The sequence below is a fragment of the Mixophyes fleayi genome, chromosome 4 (assembly GCF_038048845.1).
Source record: "Mixophyes fleayi isolate aMixFle1 chromosome 4, aMixFle1.hap1, whole genome shotgun sequence".
NCBI classification, from domain to species: domain Eukaryota; kingdom Metazoa; phylum Chordata; class Amphibia; order Anura; family Limnodynastidae; genus Mixophyes; species Mixophyes fleayi.
In genome coordinates this window covers 18,944,158-18,966,237 of record NC_134405.1, presented here as the reverse complement: position 1 = coordinate 18,966,237, position 22,080 = coordinate 18,944,158, and the positions used below count along the sequence as shown (strand labels likewise).

The 22,080-nt window shown below is 45.0% G+C and overlaps 1 protein-coding gene and 2 non-coding genes across 4 annotated transcripts; 1 reads left to right on the top strand and 2 right to left on the bottom strand.

Moving 5' to 3' along the window:
• Positions 1 to 867: 867 nt before the first annotated feature.
• On the bottom strand, positions 868 to 9,173 carry GLTPD2 (glycolipid transfer protein domain containing 2). 2 transcript variants are annotated; one of them, XM_075206373.1, is made up of 4 exons: positions 8,895 to 9,173; positions 5,560 to 5,645; positions 3,437 to 3,624; positions 868 to 2,092 (listed from the first exon to the last, which is right to left on the bottom strand). In XM_075206373.1, exons 1-4 carry the CDS (start codon positions 9,058 to 9,060, stop codon positions 1,567 to 1,569), a joined length of 966 nt encoding a protein of 321 aa, XP_075062474.1. In that variant the 5' UTR covers positions 9,061 to 9,173; the 3' UTR covers positions 868 to 1,566. The 2 variants fall into 2 exon arrangements, with proteins under 2 accessions (XP_075062474.1, XP_075062476.1); XM_075206375.1 differs by having other exon boundaries at positions 5,560 to 5,642; positions 8,895 to 9,170.
• Positions 9,174 to 16,216: 7,043 nt separating this feature from the next.
• TRNAI-AAU (transfer RNA isoleucine (anticodon AAU)) lies at positions 16,217 to 16,290 on the bottom strand. Its single transcript has one exon. It is a non-coding gene; the product is annotated as a tRNA-Ile (tRNA).
• A 1,331-nt stretch (positions 16,291 to 17,621) lies between these two features.
• LOC142156256 (U8 small nucleolar RNA) lies at positions 17,622 to 17,755 on the top strand. Its single transcript, XR_012692322.1, has one exon. It is a non-coding gene; the product is annotated as a U8 small nucleolar RNA (small nucleolar RNA).
• Positions 17,756 to 22,080: the final 4,325 nt, after the last annotated feature.

The window sequence follows — 22,080 nt, the reverse complement described above, 5'->3', positions numbered from 1 at the left end:
TATAGACCAAGGGCCTGATTCATTAAGGAATTTTTTAAAAAAAGTCATTTTGAGTTTATAAAAGAATGCACACAATTTAAACATCCCGATAAAAAGCATTTATCGGGATGTTCTCAATGCGTACTGTGTATAAAATACATTTTACAGTTGCTAAATGCAAACACATGTTGAGGCATGCATATGCATCCATCATCACTATAAATCGGCACTTACACTTGTCCTGTACACAACATAAATGGACTTCTGTTCCGTAATGAATCTGGCCCAAAATCTCTATGTGTTTCTGCTGCTAAGAAATGGCATTAGACGCAAATGAAACAGACTGCAGAACAGCCCCATATCGGTAGCCGGATGGCAGTTTAATAAAAGATACATTTCCTGCTAGTAAATGAAATGATATTGGATGTAAATGAATAAAAAAGACTGGAAGAGTAGCGTTAGATCGGATGGCAGTTTTCTAAAATATGCAAATGGGCAAAGCCCAGCATTTCTTCATAGTATGAGAAGATGGCATTGGACGCAAATGAAACAGAAGGAAAGATCAGCCTCAGATAACAAGTAGGATGGCAGGTTAATAGGAGATACAGGAAGGCAAAACCAGGCATCTCTAATATTAGATGGCATTATCCTTGGGCCCCTTCATCCTTCCTTGATGTAAATTAAACAGCAATTGTTGAACTTTGCAGTGTGTTGTGTTACAGACAAATACACAATTTTCATTTTAGCTGTTGTTTTTCTTTCAATGTTCTTTAGTTTAGTATTTTAGCTTAATTTATTTTTCTCGGACCTTAGGTGGCGCTGTCGTTCCTACTGTCCATAATGTCATTCTGTGACTTCCCCCTACAAATGACTAAAATGACTACTGAGGAGAATCAACATTTTAGTAAAACCAAGCAAAATCATAGTAAGCTTTGCATAACATTCAACAAAAATGGGGAATGTTTATAAAACTGGAGCCTCCCTCCTCTGTGCTGCTGTTACGGTTCAGGTGCCAGGATTGGCCACATGTTGCATTTAGTATTGTTATTTGGTGTAGAGAAATACAAGTGTCTGATTTATGGTTACACCACCGTCTGTGTATCTGCATTAAATAATAACCGTGTAATGCACTGTTAATGCTATTTGTAAAACAACAAAATTCTGATGTCTATAATCAGTGAGATCTGATGTCATCGCTTCAGTGTTTATTAGGAAAGGTTAAGGAATAATGCACCCCTTAATATAAATTGTTGGGCATACAGGAAGTCACCTTAGATATCTGTAACTGCGGAAGAGCCCTCATACTCTTATATTATCAGAGATCTTTTCAGCGTGGTCTATGGGCCATATAAGCTCCACTAATGACAAAGGTCAGTCTTAGCACTTCTTACTCATTATAATTAACTGAATGTGGAGCTTGAGACTAGTCCCTCGCCATCCAATAGTGCAAAAATTAAACCATTTTCTTTATTGCTTCCTCACAGGGCAAATTCTACATTACCCAGAGGCTCAAGAACTATGTCAACCTCCTCTCTCCATTCCTCAGAACTGTGCTACTAATGAATGCATCTCCTGCAAAGTCTATGCTCATGGTAGGTCCAACATGTTGTTCGTCCTGTACAGTTCTTGTGTGATGTTATAGACTTTGCCTAAGGCTTCTGAAGAGGTCAAGAGGACAACTATAGCTTCTTCATGGCCCCGGACACACACCAACTTGTACATCTCCTCCAGAGGAGGCATGGCCAGGAAAGCCACCTCGGCCACTTGCCGGATGAACCAGCTGTGGTGGTGAGCCAAGGTCTTGTGATAGGCCTCAGCACACATTTCCGAAGTCTTGCCATGATCGGAACTGGTACCGACTTTGTAGAGAAAAACCTCCAGCCACTTGAGGGCTCGATGCATACGTAGCAGTGTCCGGCAGCCGGAGGGAACCTGATTGGATGGGAGCTCCTTGAAGTTCACCACCCTGTTCTCCAGCTCATGTTTTATCATGGATCTGATCGTTCTGTAGCGCTTCCCGTTCTCACCGTTTAGATACCCTTGAAGGATGTCGATTTTGGTTATTGTTTCATGCGATATAAAAGTGAAAACTGTGCCCATGGAGTCCATGAACCTGTAGGAAAGTGAAAGGGAGTATTAGCCCCATATTATTATTCTTTGTGTGACCCTGCAGGGGGAGGTACAGACTCATAGGTACCTTGTGTCTGTCACCCTGTAGGGGGAGGGACAGACTCTTAGCTCCCCTCTGTCTGTGTCACCCAGCAGGGGGTGGGACAGACTCATAGCTCCCTTCTGTCTGTGTCATTGTGTCACCCTGCAGGGGAAGGGACAGACTCGTAGCTCCCTTCTGTCTGTGTCACTGTGTCACCCTGCAGGGGGAGGGACAGACTCATAGCTCCCTTCTGTCTGTGTCACCCTGCAGGGGAAGGGACAGACTCATAGCTCCCTTCTGTCTGTATCACTGTGTCACCCTGCAGGAGGTGGGACAGACTCATAGCTCCCTTCTGTCTATGTCACTGTGTCACCCTGCAGGAGGTGGGACAGACTCATAGCTCTCTTTTGTCTGTGTCATTGTGTCACTCTGCAGGGGAAGGGACAGACTCGTAGCTCCCTTATGTCTGTGTCACTGTGTCACCCTGCAGGGGGAGGGACAGACTCATAGCTCCCTTCTGTCTGTGTCACCCTGCAGGGGAAGGGACAGACTCATAGCTCCCTTCTGTCTGTATCACTGTGTCACCCTGCAGGAGGTGGGACAGACTCATAGCTCCCTTCTGTCTATGTCACTGTGTCACCCTGCAGGAGGTGGGACAGACTCATAGCTCTCTTTTGTCTGTGTCATTGTGTCACTCTGCAGGGGAAGGGACAGACTCTTAGCTCCCTTCTGTCTGTGTCACCCTGCAGGGGGAGGGACAGACTCTTAGCTCCCTTCTGTCTGTGTCACCCTGCAGGGGGAGAGACAGACTCACAGCTCCCTTCATCATCACCATTTATTTATATAGCGCCACTGATACCGCGCTGTTCAGAAAACTCATTCACATCAGTCCCTGCCCCATTGGAGCTTACAGTCTAAATTCCCTAACATACATGTACACACAAGCAGAGAGAGAAAGAGACTAGGGTCAATTTTGATAGCAGCCAATTAACCTACCAGTATGTTTTTGGAGTGTGGGAGGAAACCGGAGCACCCAGAGGAAACCCATGCAAACATGGGGAGAACATACAAACTCCTCACAGATAAGGCCATGGTCGAGAATTGAACTCATGACCCCAGTGCTGTAAGGCAGAAGTGCTAATCACTGAGCCACCGTGCTGCCTTCTGTCTGTGTCACCCGGCAGGGGGAGGGGCAGACTCATAGCTCCCTTCTGTCTGTGTCACCCTGCAGGGGGGAGGGACAGACTCATAGCTCCCTTCTGTCTGTGTCACTATGTCACCTTGCAGGTCGATGGGCAGACTCACTTTATTAGCTCTCTCCACCCATCTAAGTAGTCCTCCAGTAGGATCTCCCGCTTGTCTGTCACACAGTTGTGAAATGACTGCAGCATCTTTCCGATCTGAAAATTCTTCCCCTTGCAGTTCCTCATAGAGTCCTGTACCACCTTTATGTAGGTGTCATCTTCCTTCATGGAACCAGCGCCCTTTGCCTGCTGTAAGAGGACAACATTTAGGATTATGAAATGGCAACCAATGCAGATAGAGCAGTTACATCCACTATTTAACGTTCGCATATATGAAAGGTCGTGTGTTACTAATCTGAATAATATCATACTTTTCATTTTTTACCTCCAGGAGATCCTGGAGGAGAAGGCGTGGCTGCCCCTATGACTAAATTGACAATTTATTGCGGTGGGGGGTTCAAAATGATGCAGTTCCCCATGAATTGAGGCTCCCATCCTGTCCACTTCACTAGGAAGTCGGCAGGATGTGGGAGAATTGCCTGATCTTCCGGGAGTCCAGGAGACCTACCCAGGATTCAGGAGTCTCCTGGACAGTTCGGGAGAATAGGCAAATATGAATAATATACATGACACAATTGGAGAATTTAAATTTAATGAACTATGTCCCCCATGTTTCCCTTTTTTGAGTAAATCAAGGTGCAGTTTTGCTCTTTGGCAAAAACATGCGTTACAGAGGGGGGAAACTTGCAAGGACATTGTGAAGTATAAATACTATCTCACTCATGATTATCTTAAGACATAAGCGGTAAGTTCATTGAAAAAAACCTGAAAATAAATAAAGGAGGGCTCCCAAAGTGTTAGTGACGTTTTGAACTTTCAGTTCCGCTAATGCAAAAAAAAAATTTTTTTTATAAAAAATTATATTTATATATATTTTTTTTGTTACACATTTAAAAAATAAAGCATAATTTAAATGATTTTCACCTGTTATCCCCATCCTGAGATACTAGAACAATTAAGCGGCAGCCATACTTGTTAGACAGGAAGGCACGAGGTAGCCATCGCTGGTGAAACAAAAGAGCCTTATCGCTGAACTAAACTCATGTTTTCACTGGTAGTAGGGCTGTTTGCCCATTCATAAATCTGTCCTTCTCACGATAGATCAGTCCCACAGCTATTCAGGGACAGTCTGGTAGCCAATCAGAGTGAAGCTCTTTCATTCTGATCGTACTGCGCTTGTGGGGGGCAGGAATGGGGATGAGTCGCGGTAGTATTTCTGTCCCATGTCTTCTTCTATCTGTCCTGCTTCCAGTGGGGCACAAAAAAAAATGATCTTGTTGGCCGAGTGTTGGCACCACCACCGTAGGGATATACATTACTAAATTAGAGACCCACTGGTCCGTTTTGGAGATGCCCAGAAATTAACCTGGCCTGTGACACCTCAGAGGTGATGGAATGTTTTGAAGCAGGGAGAGAACGATGCAATCACTAAATCTCCTTCTCCGAATGCAAGAGTGGAAATAAAACGCTCTTTCTTCCATATTTGTCTTTTTAGATAGACCCCTAAATATATATATACATATATATATATATATATATATATATATATATTTATTTATACATACATACATAGTTTTCTTACCTTTTGTTTACATTTAAGTTTTCAAGCGTTCTCTGAAAACCCACCTCTTCAGACAAGCTTATAATATTCCTCAACCACCCTCTTAACCTCACTACATTACCCTATTACCACCCGTTATACAACTACCCCTTGACCAACATTGTTGTGTGACAGGTTCATTTAGCTTATGAGTCACTTTTACCTTTGCAGTCTGGCTGGGGCGACTGCAAATGTAGACTTAACCTCATGTGTCAAACTCCCATTGTCCCATAGATTGTAAGCTTGTGAGCAGGGCCTTCTCACCTCCTTGTCTGTTTTACCCAGTTTGTTTATTCGTTTACTATGTTTGTCCCCAATTGTAAAGCGCTACGGAATATGTTGGCGCTATATAAATAAATGATGATGATGATTTAAGTTTGATTACCACCAGCGTTCCTCCTCCACCCGGCACACAAACGCTCTCGCGCACCCCCCATCCGTCGATTCAACTGTGTTATATATTATTAACAAAAAGCTAAATTGCGGGAGGGTGTCACATTCGTGTACCAGCTGTAGACACTCACCTTCAGGTCATACTTGGCGATGACATCATTCTGGATCTGGGCGCATGGTTTTCCATCTATGACGCAGTCGTGCAGGTCAGCATCTGCTGTAAGGAAATCGTTCACATATAAGCTATCTTTCTCCTCCACACGTAACATATAGATACACGCGTGTCTACAGCTGCTCTGGTTTCCCACATTTCAGTGTTGTAAATGCATATTGAGATCACTGTAATTCGGCATTATGGTATATGTGCTATTCAGGGGCGGATCTAGGCAATTGCTCTACCCAAGGCGATTTTAGGGGGACAATTTAGGCCCCACCCCCTTTCTGATTTCTAAGGCTGCCGGCGGCTGCACAGTATGTGAAGGTCCGCTTGGCAGCACACTGTCACTGCCGACCGGACCTGCACAGTGTGCAGCTGTCGGCAGCAAGCCCCTCATAGGGGAGGGCGATTGCCCCGATCGCCCCCCCCCCCCCAGATCCGCCACTGGTGCTATTTACAAAAGAAGTTCTTGGTTTCTATAAATATTTCCCCTCACATTGGATAACAGAAGAATTTCCCATTCCTCTGCAACGAAGATCTAAAGGAGAAGATTTTATTTTTTATGAAAGAGCTGACTGGCTTTTTGTTGAAATATTTATTTAAATTAAACATTTTAAAATATTTGTGTTTTTCTTTTTATTGTTTTGCACAGCCCGGTCCATTATATGGGAAGTACAGCTATTGTAGAACTACATACCCCAGGATGCACTGGGAGCCATTGGCAGGAAGGGACTGCTGGTGATATATATATATATATATATACACACACACAACCTATGATGTGCTATATATACGGTTAGTTCTGCTGGTGATTTAATGGGGCATATTTATGAAAACTGGTGCAAAGAAATAGGTAGTGTTGTGCTTAGCAGCCAATGAGATATCTACTCATGTTTGCTTGCATTTTCAAAACTACTAAAAATTGCAGTATGTCATTGTTTCATTGGTTGCTATGGGCGAGAGCACTCAGTTTTAATAAATGTCACATACATATTGTAATTTTGTTTTGGTATTCCTTTTTACAGCGCCCCTTTCTGTACTGTAATTTAGAAAGGTGCAATTTCTTCAAAACCTAAAATGTTAGAACATGAAGGGTCCAATACTGCAGAAAAAGCCATCCAGCTCACCCATGGGACCGCCACTTGTGTGGAGTGAATGAGGAACTGAGTCGACAATTAAATTCCCCTTCTCTCTCTTCCTGGCTAAGTCAGAATTTCTGTCCTACGCTGAGTGCAGGATAGGTACAACATACTTACCACTGACTGGAGGGCGGGAGGGGGCTGGACGAGGCCAATCGCGTAATTTTGGCCCCACCCCCCGCGATGCAAATTACGTTTTCGTGGGGGGCGGGGCCAAAATTGCGCGATTGGCCTCGTCCCGCCCCCCCCCCCCCCCCGCGAAAACGTAATTTGCGTTGCGGGGGGTGGGGCCAAAATTACGCGATTGGCCTCGTCCAGCCCCCTCCCGCCCTCCAAAATGGCGTGATTCACTGAGAATCGCGTCAAATGACGCGATTCTCGGTGAGATTGGGATGCGGGAGAAATGCCAGCTTGACCCGAATTTCGGGAGTCTCCCGGACTTTCCGGGAGAGTTGGCATGTATGAGGTACAATGTTATAAGCCAGTGCTGACATCTATTGTGAGCGGCTTTCAGCCGCCGCAGGTCACCGCAGGAACTGGGACAGAGTAGGAGAGGACAGCATAGCACATTATTCTTGGCACCAGATGACTCTGCATATTAGTTTCGGTAGCTTATATGGCTTTACATATTTACATTAGTAACAGATATGGCTCTGAAATTAAGTCATTGTACCAAATATGGATCTGCACATTATTATTGGTACTAGATTTTTAACTATATTTAGTTGTGAAGTATAGATAATACCTGTACAGGAAAACCACAGTAGACATATCTTTTGGAATGATATTTAATATTGTTGTAATTCCATCATATTTGATATGTAAATGCACAGGAGGTTATGACTGGTTTATTGAATGGGGAATTATGTCACTGGGATATGTCCAAGCAAGGTTATGGAAGGGCAAAACTTTTGGACTACTTTTGAACAAACTATAATTGATGCCCAGGGGACATTCCTATCCCACATTAGTATATGCACTGCCCCTCTCAATGTCCTCCTAGTATATCCTGCTTAAATACTCTGTGTGTGAAATTGCAGATTGTCAGGGGTCTCAGTCTAATTGAAGGTCTGTCCATTTCATTCTACCTTGTCCTCGGCATGCAGATTATGATATGTATGTTATATTCTCTATAATATAATCCTGTTTGCTTTTATAACTGTATTGCATTTATTTATTTTTCATGCCATTTATTATATGTTATTTTTTCTTATATCTAAACGCCCAGTACTTTTGTGTATTGAGTCGAAACTTTAATACGTGTTGTCCTTGATACTCTAGCAAATCCATTAGCCTTTCATGAAGAACATTGCTTGACCATGTTAACCCTTTGAATGCTGGTGTGTGAATTGTTAATCCATTTGACTAACAAGCCTAGTGTGCCAGTGTGTATATTTGATGTGCTAAGTGTTAACCCTTTGATTGCTGATGTGGAGATTGCTAACTTGTGTGTTCTAGTGCGTGACAGTATATTGGGGTCCTATTGCCCTTACTCGATAGGTGGTGGCAGATGATGGGGGTGAGAGCACTGTTTAGGGGCAATTCAGCAGATCTGTAACCTGTGTGATAGGTGAGCGAAAGATTGGGTGTTGGAATCGTGTGTTACCCCATACAGTAAACTCCCAAAGTCGGGGATGCTGGGAACGTATTCCTGACAGTATTTATTTATGGTTATTTTTTGTCAATTATTAGACTTCAAATTAATTACTGGATAAGAACATTTCCACCTTACTATGAGTTACGTCTCTGTTGCATGATCATACCACCTTATGTTAGCTAAACGTACCCTACCTGGGCTCACACTGGTTTATCGTCATCACTATATCCTGACCTTTCTCAATCCACTACAGAGAGAGCTGGTTACTCAGGGAGTTGTCCCATATTATTCCTCAGATAGCAGCAAAATCCCAAAACTTCAGCCTCTCACCCCAAACGTATCAGTTCAACCCAACTACCCGTGGCTCTAGCTGTTGTGGAACTAGAAGTCCCAGCAAATGCCACCCTCAGCTGGAGACATACAGACGGGCTTAGACTGAGACATTTGGAACTTGGGACAAGACATGCTGAGACTTGTAGTTCTACCTCAGGGCCTAATCCATATTTCAGACTGTCACTCACACACACACATACACTCATATTTCCAGATTTCTGATCCCTGCTTGTTACTTACGGAGCTTTGTGGAGCTGAAGTAAAGGAAGAGGAATATCAACCCCAATGGCAGCATGAAACGCATGATTCTGGTATAAGTGAGGTTCGGCAGAGCTCGCTGCATAGTTAGCTGTGGAGCTGTACACTCTCCATGCTGGCTGGTGTCAGGCTCCCAATGCTGTGACATTCCCTTCTCTCTTTCACAACCCAGCAGGAACTGATAAGACCCAACCTTTACCCCTATGATGGGTAGATAGAGGTGCAGACACAGAACACCAGGGATAATGAATGATAAAAGCATATTTGCATTATCTAGTGCAGGTCGTCACATAGACAGAAAACTTTGCCTCTTGTCACTTTAATCAGCAGCTGCTGCAACGACAACATTTGTTCTAAATAGATTGTAAGCTCTTTGGGAGAGGAAAGTTACATTTCCTCTTCTGACTCCTGCATCATTATTTTATTTTTTTTGTATCTTGGGCCTGATTCATTAAGGAACTTAAATTAAGAAGTTTCTTATTTCACTCTCCTGGACAAAACCATGTTACAATGCAAGGGGGGCAACTTCATATTTAACTTGTTTTTCACAAGTTAAATACTGACTGTTTTTTCATGTAGCACACAAATATCAACTTTAAATTTCAGTGTACAAATAAGCTATCAAGTATTTGTGTGCTACATGAAAAAACAGTCAGTATTTAACTTATGTGCAAAACAGTAAACTAATTTTCACCCCTTGCATTGTAACATGGTTTTGTCCAGGAGACTTAAATAAGAAAGTTCTTAATTTAAGTGCCTTAATGAATCAGGCCCCTTGTGTTAATAAACATAAAAAATGATGTTGGCCCGTCAAATGTTACGTTAATTACTGTTATATTTTGCAAATCGCAGGAGATAAGTTAAATGAACTGACTTTGAAGAAAGACAAACATAGAAGACTAGTTTGATAGATTTTGAAATTGGTATGGAGTGAAATATTTTAGTTTTTACTTTCTAGAATATATTCAATTGTTCAGATAATGATACAACAGTAAAGAGATACAGTTATATAATTCCCAGTAATAGTAATATTGATAACACTAATTAATAATAATAATAATGTTTAGAGCTACTTATACAGTAATGACACGTGTCCTTGGTGTGTCATTTTGCAGACAGCACTCCCATCATTTACCTGTCGCAGAGATGACTAGTTGTTACTGACGTGTTACTGACACATGACATGTAGAGACTGCTGAGAGTAGTAGAACAATAATGCAAAGTACAGATTAGAGGTTGGGGGAGGTAAGCTCAGGTGGACTTCAACCCTGAAAATCCCTGATCGTCAATCTTTCGGAAGTAAGATCTTGAGTACTTTTTGTTTACTGTTCTGTACTGTTATACCCTGTATAGTCTACTGTTTGTACTATGTGCGGCGCTGCGGAAACCTTGTGGCGCCTAACAAATAAATGATAATAATAATAATCTGCTCCTTCTGTCTCTCATTATTCCCTCCCTTTAGAATGTAAGCTCTCACGCAGAGACGGAACTAGCCAGCTGTGGGCACCAATGGTAGTTCCGCCATCACTCTTACGGGTAGGATCCTCTACCCTATGTCTCATGTCTACCACTCTCCGTTCTCCTCTGCTTTGTCTAATGCTGAATTGTCTTGTATGCCATGCAATGTGTTCTGTTAGTTGCATCCATCCATTTGTTGTTCTGTTTCTCTGTACCCATTGTTCTTATCAGTATGTCATTTTATTGTATATTCTAACCCCCTATGTACGGTGTTGCGGAAGCCTTGTGGCGCCGTATAAATAAACCATGGCGGCTCTAGTGTGTGAGGCTGCCGGATATCGGGGCCATGTACAGTAGGATTCCATCAGAAGCCCTGCTGGAGAAACACTTGTCTCTCCGCTTACAAGCCGCTGCTACTCTTGGTCACACAGCTGACAGTCCTCACTGCCCTCTTATGGTCTATAGACAGGAGTGGGTTCCGCGGATACAGAGCACTTCGAGTCTCTTCCATTGGCGTCTTGGGCAATATAATAGCAGCCTCATAACAAGATTGACCAGTTCATGGACGTGGCGGTATTCTGTGTGGAGTGTGTGTGTGTGTTTTTTTTCCCCATCCTGGTACTTTAATTGGCTTCTAGCTAAATTGGCCTTGGTGTGTGTATTTGTGCCGCTATGATATTAAAATTAGATTGTAAGCTTCACCAGGGGAGGGGACAGTGACTGTTGGTGCTACAGAAATAAAGCGCTAGGCTGCCCATTAGACACCACCCTCCCCCTAACATTCCCACCCGGAAGACAAACATGTGCCCAGGCGTAGCACATACATGATGGTAAATGTTGGACAAAGTACATTGAAACTTTTATGACCAATGTAAAAGATATGTGATGGACTAAAATTATACATGATAATAGGTTCCTCGTTCTTCCATTATGTGAGCTGTACATGGATGAGGAACTGGGTTACCTAATGCCATACTTGCCTACAGTAGGCAGTGCAATCTGGCAGAGGGGCGTGACTAGAGGGCGAGAGGAGGTGCGGCGTGGTCAATTGTGTAATTTTGGCCATGCCCCGTGATGAAAATGCCGTTTTGTGGCGGTTGGCGTGGTCAAAATGACGCGATTCACTGCGAATCTCGTTATTTTGGCCAGGGAATTGCGGGATGTGGGAGACTTGCCTGCTCTCCCGGGAGTCCGGGAGACCGACCCGGATTTTCGGGAGTCTCCCAGACATTCCGGGAGAGTTGGCAAGTATGCCTTATGGCACTTTCACATTATAAACAGAAATTCAGTAGAATCAAGGCAGATATATCCACTGCTGGTCTGCTGGTCTTGCTGTATATAAGAGATTGAAGCCCGCAGCAGTGATCAGCCCTCTATACAATGAGCGGTTCCGCTGTGTGCGGTGGCTGGAGATTGATCAGGTGATCTGTGTCCGCTGTCGGCTGTCAGCGGCAATCAGTGGCGGATCCAGGGATCGCCCCCCCTAGCAGGGGCTTGCTGCCGGCGGCTGCACAGTATGTGCAGGTCCGTTCGGCAGTGACAGGCAGGGACAGTGTGCTGCCTGGCTGCTCTGATTGTGTTTTAAACACAATCAGAGCATCCGGGCAGCACACTGTCCCTACCTGTCACTGCTGAACGGACCTGCACATAGTATGCAGCCGCCGGCAGCCTCAGATGTAAAAAAGGGGGCGGGGCCTAAATTGCCCCCCCCTAAATCGCCCCGGGTAGAAGAATTCTCTAGATCCGCCCCTGGCAGCAATGCCATGCTGCGGTTGGAATGATCTCTCCACGTTAAGCCTGATCAGCTGTTCATTGAGTAAAGCACTCTCAGAGTGATAGAAATGGAAGAATTTTCAAAAGAGCAGAAAGTCAGTGTGTTTATTTACTGTTAGCTCACTGGTTGGAACTACCGGTTCCAGCAGGCACTGGGTGCCAAGACATCATGGCACTAGTAGTTCTACAAGCATCAGCATGCGTAAACAGTTAATGGACGCCCGGGCTTGCTGGGGATTGACCGATCCTCGGCTCCCTGGACATACTGCAGTAAGAGCCTTAACGCTTCCAGCCAGTGCAGGGTCCCTCAAAGCAAACATGACCCAGCGTTGCTGCTTCATATATGCGCAATGGAACTGAAGCTCGGACGGCGATATTCTCCACCGGCCATGGGGCTTTTTTAGATGAGGAGAAGCCCTGAATCCGGCGAAAATTCACATTTAGGGCTTTTATTCCCATGTGAAATAGACCCCTTACATAGTGTAGCAAACGTTAATCTAGCATTATGACCTCTGGTGGTAGAAATTGCTACTGCATGTATTACCATTATTCCCTCTGTTAACTCCTGCAATCCAATGTTACTTGACTGCAATATCTGTCTGTTTTCCGAATATGTCTTGGGTATGTCTCTTCCATTATTTCCTCTGTCAATTCTTCACGAGTGGTGCAAAAGAGCTTGATTGCTATAATCTGTACCACTTGTGTGCTTTTGATCAGCTGACCAATTTGCCCACATAGGGGGATGCATTTGTGTTTCCCTTTCTAAGTGATTTATTAAGTGGAAGGGTTTACTAAGAGGAGAGGCTTTCAGAGATATATGGGTGGAGTTACTAAGACACTCTAAAAGGGAGAAGTGGAAGAGTTGACATTAACAACCAATCAGGTTCTAGCTCTAATTTATCTAGTACATTCTAGAACATGATCGCTGGAATCTGATTGGTTGCTATGGGCAGCACCTCAACTTTTCCTTAAATCTACTCATAGATTTAATATGAAAGGAAATAGAGGGAGAGATTGTGGGATAGGCTTATAGTGAATGAAGAAGAGGACTATGGGACAGAGTGGGAGAGAACATTTTTCACCTATCTTCGCCACAAACGCTACGTCTGATATCGCATTAGTGTGTACGCCCAATATGATAACAGAGGAGTTTAGAGGCTTTTACAACAAGCTCTATAATATCTCACAATCTAACGCCCCTTCTCCACCTTCAGCAGAGACCTCAAAACATTTTCTTTCCCAGTGCCACCTACCTAGACTATTGCCGGACACACTTGAACAATTAGGGGCGGATTTCACAACCCAGGAAATATCTGGAGTCATCAAAAACTGGAAATCAAACAAGGCACCGGGCCCTGATGGCTTCATGGCCACGTATTATAAGACATTTAGCAAGTTTCTCCTGCCTTATCTTGTTAACATGTTCAATAATGTGTTAAAGGGTTGTTCCTTTTCAAAAGAGGCCCTTGAGGCCCATATTATTGTTATCCCGAAGAAGGACAAAGACCCGTCGGACTGCGCCCACTATAAGCCCATTTCACTTTTGAATACTGACGTCGAGATCTATACAAAGGCTCTCGCTGACCGTCTTAATACCGTGTTACCACACATGATCCATAAGGATCAAGTGGGATTTATTCCGGGCCGTCAGGCGTGGGTTAACACCAGAAGAGCAGTTAGCCTCATTCATCGTATTAACTCAACTAAGACCCCGGCCGTAGTACTCTCTCTGGATGCAGAGAAGGCCTTTGACTGAATTAGCTGGGCCTTTATCCTGGAAACTCTCGAGAAATTTGGGTTTGGTGGCACCTCTCACCAAGGTATTCAGGCCTTAGCCTTCTGCTAGGGTCTTGGTAAATGGGGTGTATTCCTCCCTGAATCTGATCGCTAATGGCACTCGTCAGGGGTGTCCTCTCTCCGCCCTGATTTTTGCCATTGTGATTGAGCCCCTGGCAGCCAGTATTCCTCCTTCCCGGATATCAAAGGTGTTACGATGAATATATACTCAGCCTGTTCGCAGATGACATCCTCCTCACTCTAACCTCCCCCCAACCCTCACTGCCGAATCTGTTTGCCACACTCTCTGCTTATGGTTCCATCTCAGGCTATAAAATAAACCTTTCCAAAACTGAATCCCTAGCTCCCCACATACATCCCTCAACCCTGGGTCTCCTTAAAAGCGATTTCAGCTTCTCTTGGGGTCAGTCTAAGTTAAAATACCTAGGTGTCTGTATTACCTCCCATTATGATTTTCTGAATGCAGAAAATTTCACTGCCATAATCAAAACAATTAAGGTGGATCTGTTCAGTTGGCAAAAACGTATCATCTCCTGGTTGGGCAGATAGTCGTCCTAAAATGAATATTCTGCCCTGCTTGCTTTAACTTTTTTAACTTGACCCTCCCGGTGCAGGTGCCCAGGTCCACCCTCATTCAACTACATCGCTGGTCCTCTCAGCTCGTGTGATAGCATAATCCTCCGCAAACTAGTTTTTTCACTTTATGTAGGGCGACAGTTAATGGGGGCTTTCCGGATATCCGCTTATACTACACTGCTTCTCACCTGAGCCAAGCGGCGGTGTGGTTTACAAAAAGACAAGGCCCTAGGTGGATTGATTTGGAATCTTCCTGCTGTCGAGTGCCATATCTGGGCTTGGCACTGGGAATCTCAATGGGTGTTAGACCTCTTTCTCTGCGATCTCACCCAGTTGCTTTATTCACCTGTCGCACATGGGACTACTGCAAGCTTCACTTATAACGCCTCTCTGGGACAACCCAACATTTCCCCCAGGGCAATAGTCATTCTCGATTTAAGGCATGGCAGGAGAAGGATATCAGGATGGCGAGGGATGTTCTGGCAGCAGACCAATGTACATCACTACCGCTGCTACAAGAGAAATTTGTTTTCCCTGCTGTTAGCCCATTTGCTTACCTTCAAGTGAGACGCTACGTTGACCCCCTTGCTAGGTCTGATATAGTGAGACCCCTTACTCCCCTGGAATCCTTATGTATCCAATCACCATTGTACAGGGCAGTAATTTCCACTTTATACAACCTTCTCACCTCCTCCAAACAGCCCCGTACCCCTATCCACGAGCTTCGACGGGAGACTGACCTGGGTAGACCACCAGATGAGGATACATGGGAGACAATTAGAGAGAGGGTTTCCAAGACTTCCTTCTCATCTCTTGATAAGGAAAATGCCTACAAAATGTATTACCGCTGGTATCTGGTTCCTACCTGGCTGAAGGAAAAACTATGGGTCCACTTCAGACTTATGTTGGAGGAGCTGTGGGGAACGTGGGTCCTACATCCACATCTAGCCTGTTTCTGGGATGATGTGGCGGCTTTGATTAGCGCCATCACTAATGCCCATGGTCCTTTCTTCTTGGCTCCCTTATAGAGGTCCTAGACAAACACTCAGAGAAATTGTCTGTTCAGAACCTTAACGCGGCCAGATTCCTGGTTGCAAAACACTGGGAAAGTCCACCCCCCCAGACAGCAACTTTTCAATAAAATCTGAAAATTTGGCATGGAGAAATATTTCAGCGTACCTAAATAAGAAAACACGTAAATTCTCCCAAATTTGGGGTGATTGGTTCTTCTACAAAGGTCCCTTCTGTTCCAATCCACCACCTGATCAAACCCAGAATATCTCAGCTCTGTTCCTGTGAATGGCTCTGTCTAGGGAGATGACCGCATAATGCTCTATTTGGTTTGACCTATGGCCGCTGGGAAGCCCAGACCTGGTCTTACCCCTCCCCCACCCCAACCTCTCCCCCAGAGCCGTAACAAGGCAGGTGCAGGCGTTTCCAGGGCGCAAGCCCAAGAGGGCGCAGCAGCCGCCCGCTACCAGCCTCTGTTTCCTAAGCCTTTTACTTTCGCAGTGGAACGCATGTGCGTTCCACTGACAGGAAGTTTGGCATTTGGAACGCCTTCTGTGTGACAAAATCTATAAATAAACAATTAAAAAAAATAATCTCTTAAACATAGAATATAACTATAATTTGGATCTTCTTTCAATAAAGCATAAGATTCCTTATCATTAAAAAAAATAAAATAAAAAAAACGAAGATGGCCCGTACGGGGATCGAACCCGCGACCTTGGCGTTATTAGCACCACGCTCTAACCAACTGAGCTAACCGGCCAGTTGTGCATAATTCACCAAAAAATTCAAGTCAGGTACAATGTGTGTTCCTAGATACTTTATTGGCATTCAGAAAAAAAACAACGACATGACAGCACATTAGAGTCTACTGCGTTGTAGAGCAGCCAAAACACAATACAGCGTGAGATATAAATCAGTCATGTTTCATAGCACAATAGAGGGCATGTGACGTCCGACACCTAAGGCACTGTTCATTCACCACATAAACAGGACATTTACAACAAAGACCAAACATTGCGATGGGGGAAGGTGAGGGGGTAATGGGAGGGGGAGTCACAGGCTCCAAGCTGTATTGAAAGTCATAGACATGTAACGGGGAAGAAGGAGAGACGTGTAGCCCTCTGTTCTTCATGACTGTCTAGGATGTCATGTAACAGCCTCTAAGAATGTTGTGGATCATTCTGTGATCAGCCGCGGACAAACGTCTACTCCCTTTTCAATACAAGGCGATTAAGCATCTTTAACTTGGTTTAAAAGTCACCCGGACTCGTGGATGGCTCCACTGGTATGTGTGCCAGGAAATAGTCTGACAAGGACTGAGTGATTCAAAAGGCAGTTCTTGGCGCATTGTTCTAGGGCATCCAACAGTGCCCTAGAACAATGAAAAAGAAAAATTCTCATATACAATTTTGTAATGTCTATTATTAAGAAAAAACAAAAAATAAAGTTTAATGTTTTCTTCCCGATGCTGGACACTGCGCCCCCCATGCTGCTTTTGCTCCCTTTTACTTACATTTCTATTGCCTTCTTCCTTCTCTTCTGTTTTCGTTTCTTCTGCTTTCTTCTCTTCTTCTCGTGACTCCTCTCTGTGCGCTCCTCACTGCAATTGTGAGGCGTGATGACGTCATGCCCAACATTCAATGTAAAGGGAGGAGGGGTGTAGGGGGCCGGACAATGCTGTATCAGATAACTATTTTTAGAAGAAAAAAAAATTCTGGGACCTGGCGGGGCCCCAAAAATATGCATTTGGGTCGCATGCGGCCCACGGGCCATGAGAATGCCACATCTTCCCATTCTTAAGATGGCAGTATTTCTAGTCACGTGACATAAAAGTTGCTACCAGGCAGATTTAAATATGTAAACAATATATAGTGCATTATGAGACAATAAATCATCATTGTAAAATGTGATTTTTTTTTCTCCCAATTTCAAACTAATTGGGTAATGTAGAGGAAGCATAAGAATATGGATATGGAACATGTTTTAAACTTTTGAAAACAAAATTAATTTTCTAACAACAGCTGTAGAGTCTCCTTAATGTGTATAAAGTTTTCTAAAAGTGTGATCTCAGCATGAAGCAGTTGTTCAGTATTGTCAGTGAGGTCAAACTTTACCTGTTCCTCTTTATGGCGAAACAGACATGATGAATGGAAGAGGCTGTTGTGTGGTTATACAATATTTCTGCACTGCTCTGGTTTACAACTTGGGGTGTGTGTCATACTAATATCTAACAACTTCACTGCATGATCATGGGCTGTTGTTAAATAATAGTTTAGATCAGAGTAATAAAGTGCACTGGGTTCTGCATAGATCATCATCATCATTTATTTATATAGCGCCACTAATTCCGCAGCGCTGTACAGAGAACTCATTCATATCAATCCCTGCCCCATTGGAGCTTACAGTCTAAATTCCCTAATGTAGACACACACTCACAGACAGAGACAGACAGGGAAAGACTAGGGTCAATTTTGATAGCAGCCAATTAACCTACCAGTATTTTTTTAAAGTGTGGGAGGAAACCAGAGCACCCAGAGGAAACCCATGCAAACACAGAGAGAATATACAAACTCCACACAGATAAGGCCATGGTCGGGAATTGAACTCATGACCCCAGTGCTGTGAGGCAGAAGTGCTAACCACTAAGCCACTGTGCCAGGAATCGCCTCATCTTGAAAAGGTAGAAGATGACCATCCAGTACTGTCCAAAGCCTACTAAGGGACTTTAACACCATTGACAGTCCTGAGGAAGAGGAAGATGATTAATTGTTGTCTCCCTCTTTTCCTTCACCCCCTATGGGGGGAATTCAATTGGCCACGTTAATGTAAAAAGTAACGTGGTCTGCGCACTATTACCGTTATTACGGTAATAGTGTGCTTAAATACCGTTATTCTGGTAATAGTGTGCTTAAATACCGTTATTACGATAATAGTGTGCTTAAATACCGTTATTACGGTAATAGTGTGCTTAAATGCCGATATTACGGTAGATTCAACAACGGCATTTTGCTCGCAGCTCCCTGAACTGTAATACGTTTAACGCGGTGGTACTTCAGGGGGAATTGAATTCCCCCCTAAGGGGGGTATTCAATTAACGGTGGGATTGCCGAAAATATACGGTAATCCTGCGCGGGAAAACCGTTAATACGGTAATTTACTCGCTGGATTTCAGCTCGCAGCTCCCTGAGCTGAAATCCAGCGAGATATTACCATATTAACGGTAATATTTTTTGAGCGCAGGATTTTTGGCGCTCCCGCCGTCAATTGAATATGCCCCTAAGTGTCTGTTTTTTTCCATTGCTGCAGTGGGATTGTGTCCCCCTTCCCTTACCCCCTCCAACCCATTCCCCCATCACTGTTTGAAGTGTTATTGAATGTTATGTCTTATTTATGCACCCTTCCCTATATTTGTGTCTGTCTCAATAAAGCTTCCGGCCTGTGATCTCCCCACCCCACCACACCCCTTTCACCTATTGTCCCCTCACATCCAGTGCTTGTTTGAAATGTTTTATTGTTTAAGTTTGTATGGTTAGTACAGTAATTTTTGTATAGTATAGGATGTTATATCATGTACTTTATGCCTTGTATTGTACTAAAATGTATGAATGATTATGTTTCACAGTGTACTGCGTACACTTGAATGTAATGTATTGTGTGTGTTTTGTACCTTTATAAAAATAAAGTTAGTTTTTCAATCAAAAACCTGTTCTTTAGTTTCTGTCCCAAATCACTATTTTATGAAATGCACATATACTTTATATGCCTGCTATAATTGATCTACCATAATATATATATATATATATATATATATATATATATATATATATATATATATATATATATATATATATTTATACATACACCCGTCAGCCACAACATTAAAACCACCTGCCTAATATTGTGTAAGTCCCCCTCGTGCCGCCCAAACAGCTCTGACCCATTGAGGTATATATATATATATAAACAGACAGGTAGTAATTTAAGGTAGTGTATCTTTTAGACCACTTCGGTACAGGACATACATGTGACAAGAGGTAAAGCAGCGACAACATGGAGATATAGTGAGTGACTACATCATCACCATTTATTTATATAGCGCCACTAATTCCGCAGCGCTGTACAGAGAACTCATTCACATCAGTCCCTGCCCCATTGGAGCTTACAGTCTAAATTCCCTAACATACATACACTGGCCAAGAGAGACTAAGGGCAATTTAATAGCAGCCGATTAACTTACTAGTACGATTTTGGAGTACCAGTATTATTATGAAGAAATAAATATGTCAATTCAACATATGTAGCGCCTGCGGGGAACAGGACAGACGCAACACAAGAGAACTTACCTTGTAAACGATGGTCACCTCCAGTCCGCTTCCGATATCCCAGCTGCGATTTGATCCCAGCAGATCCGCAGCCGCAACCCTTGTCACCTCCAACCACGTCCCTCTAAGAAAGAGACAGAGATTACGGCCGTGCCTACCAGGTAAGGGCTGTCCGAGAATACGGCAATGAACAAGGACACTCTCAGTCCAATCCCCCTTGCCGCCTCCTCACTTGGCTCTTGCCAAGGCACGGGGGACTACAGGCACTTGAGACCAGGACTAGTCCCGCCTCAAGTATCTCGCACACCTGCCGGTGGGGGCCTAACCGAAAGGGGGAATCGAGCGTGATACTCACCGGGACACTCCCACTTCCGATCTGGTTCTCCTGCACCTCCCGACACCTGCGGATGACAAGGAACACACAGCCTCCCTCTGTGCTGTCAGTGAGACTAAGATGGGCACCCGACCCTAACAACGCTCTAATGGTCGGCAACGCAACTAAGTCAAACAACTATGACTAACTAGGTGTGGTGCACTAACGGAACTGCTCACTAACCACTACGGGGAACACCAGCCGGTGTTCACGGACTAAACCGGAGGGCGGTTCCTAACCCCCTCACCCAGGCCGTACCAAGAAGCTGCCTTCTTGTTATGGGGGTCACCCACGGATCCTAAGGACAAACTGAACCGCCCGACTGCCTGCACCCAGATATCGAACACGTATCCCACTCCGGAACCGCCAGGGAACCTGCACGGAACTGAGGACTGGGACACTCAACCTGAACCACGGGACGCCCCTGGAACTGCGTTGAGCTGTGCTGCACTGCCACTGACTCACTCAGTCACCCCCTCTGGAAACTAGTGCGACCCCAGGGACCTAAGGGACGGGAAAACTACGTGTGTTCTTCCCTGACTATGTGTACGCTGGTAACTACACTTGTCCCCACAGCACGGGTTAGAACAGGAAAAAAAAGCCTACCTTTAATGGGGGCCTGACGTCTTGCCCCTGGACACAATTATGTAGCACACCCCAAAATACACTAATTCAAACAATACTCGCTGCACAGACAGAATACAGTAATACCGTACTTTGTACACTACTCACCAGAGCACACCGCTGCTAGCCAACCAGCCGGTTGCTACAGCACCCACAGAAGCCTCCGCTCTACTGTACCTCCTAACTCCGTGTGCTCACCTCACACTGGACCGTGCCCTACACTTACAAGGCTCTCACGCCTCTAACACACCACCAGGGCCGTCTGCCCTTCACACCATGGGCCTCTTGCCCAGTTGCTTACAGAGCCTTGTGCTCTGATTATGGGCCTCAGCCCCATCTCTAACTCAGGGCTCTGAGCCCACTAACTAGGGCCTTGTGCCCTGCTACCTGGGGCACTAGCCCCTGCCTACTGAGGCCTGTGGCCTCCCTGACTATCTACTAGGGCCTTGTGCCCTTTATAGCCTACGGGCTACCAGCCTCTACTCAGGCCCTGTGGCCTTCCTATGGCCTCTAGGCCACTACCTACCTAAGGGCCTTGTGCCCTTGTACCTGAGTCCCCCTGCCTAACTAACTAACAGGGCCTTGTGCCCCTCCAGACTTATGGCCTACTGGCCCCTACTTTATAAGGGCCTAGTGCCCAGTTCCCTGGGCCTTGTGCCCCTAATTTTCTGTTGCACGGGCCTTGTGCCCAACCGTGGCCACGGGCCTAATGCCCGACTTAACGCTGAGGCCACTTACCTGTTCTGCGCAGGAATCTCAGCTTGCCACGCCGTCTTCTGCATACTTTGTCCGGGTCTTCCAGACCCTCCAGCCGGTGGCGCCTCTTCTCCGGTTTGGCGCTGACTCCTCTGCTGCTGCTTCTAAGGCGGGGGCGCTCCCAGCCCTGACAAGGGCTCCCCGCCGACGATCACTGCTCTGGCGGCTTGATTGGAGTCTTCGGGCGGCAGTGTAGCTCACGGCCCTTACAAGGGCCCCCTGCCGCTGCTGCCGCTGATCCTGTTGCTGGACGTCTAGAAGAGACATCCTCCTTCTTCTCCGCCGACAGACTTCTGCCAAAATAGCGCTGATTGTCTCGCGTCGGCGCCAATATTTTAAACGGCCGGGCGCGAGACGCGATTGGCTCGCGTATCTGGCCGCTGATTGGCCATCGGGGAAAAATGAGCCCTGATTGGCTCATCCTTCCTCCGCGGACAGGACCTGAAAGAAAGAAGACACGATACTCACCGCTGGA

Bases quoted from the DNA above. Each gene is read 5' to 3' on its own strand.
- GLTPD2 (XM_075206373.1), bottom strand. From the start codon at position 9,060: ATGTCACAGCATTGGGAGCCTGACACCAGCCAGCATGGAGAGTGTACA. The intron at 5,646-8,894 runs GTAAGTAACAAG...ATTTCCTTACAG, and splicing joins CTTCAGCTCCACAAAGCTCC to CAGATGCTGACCTGCACGAC. The intron at 3,625-5,559 runs GTGAGTGTCTAC...GTCCTCTTACAG, and splicing joins TCGCCAAGTATGACCTGAAG to CAGGCAAAGGGCGCTGGTTC.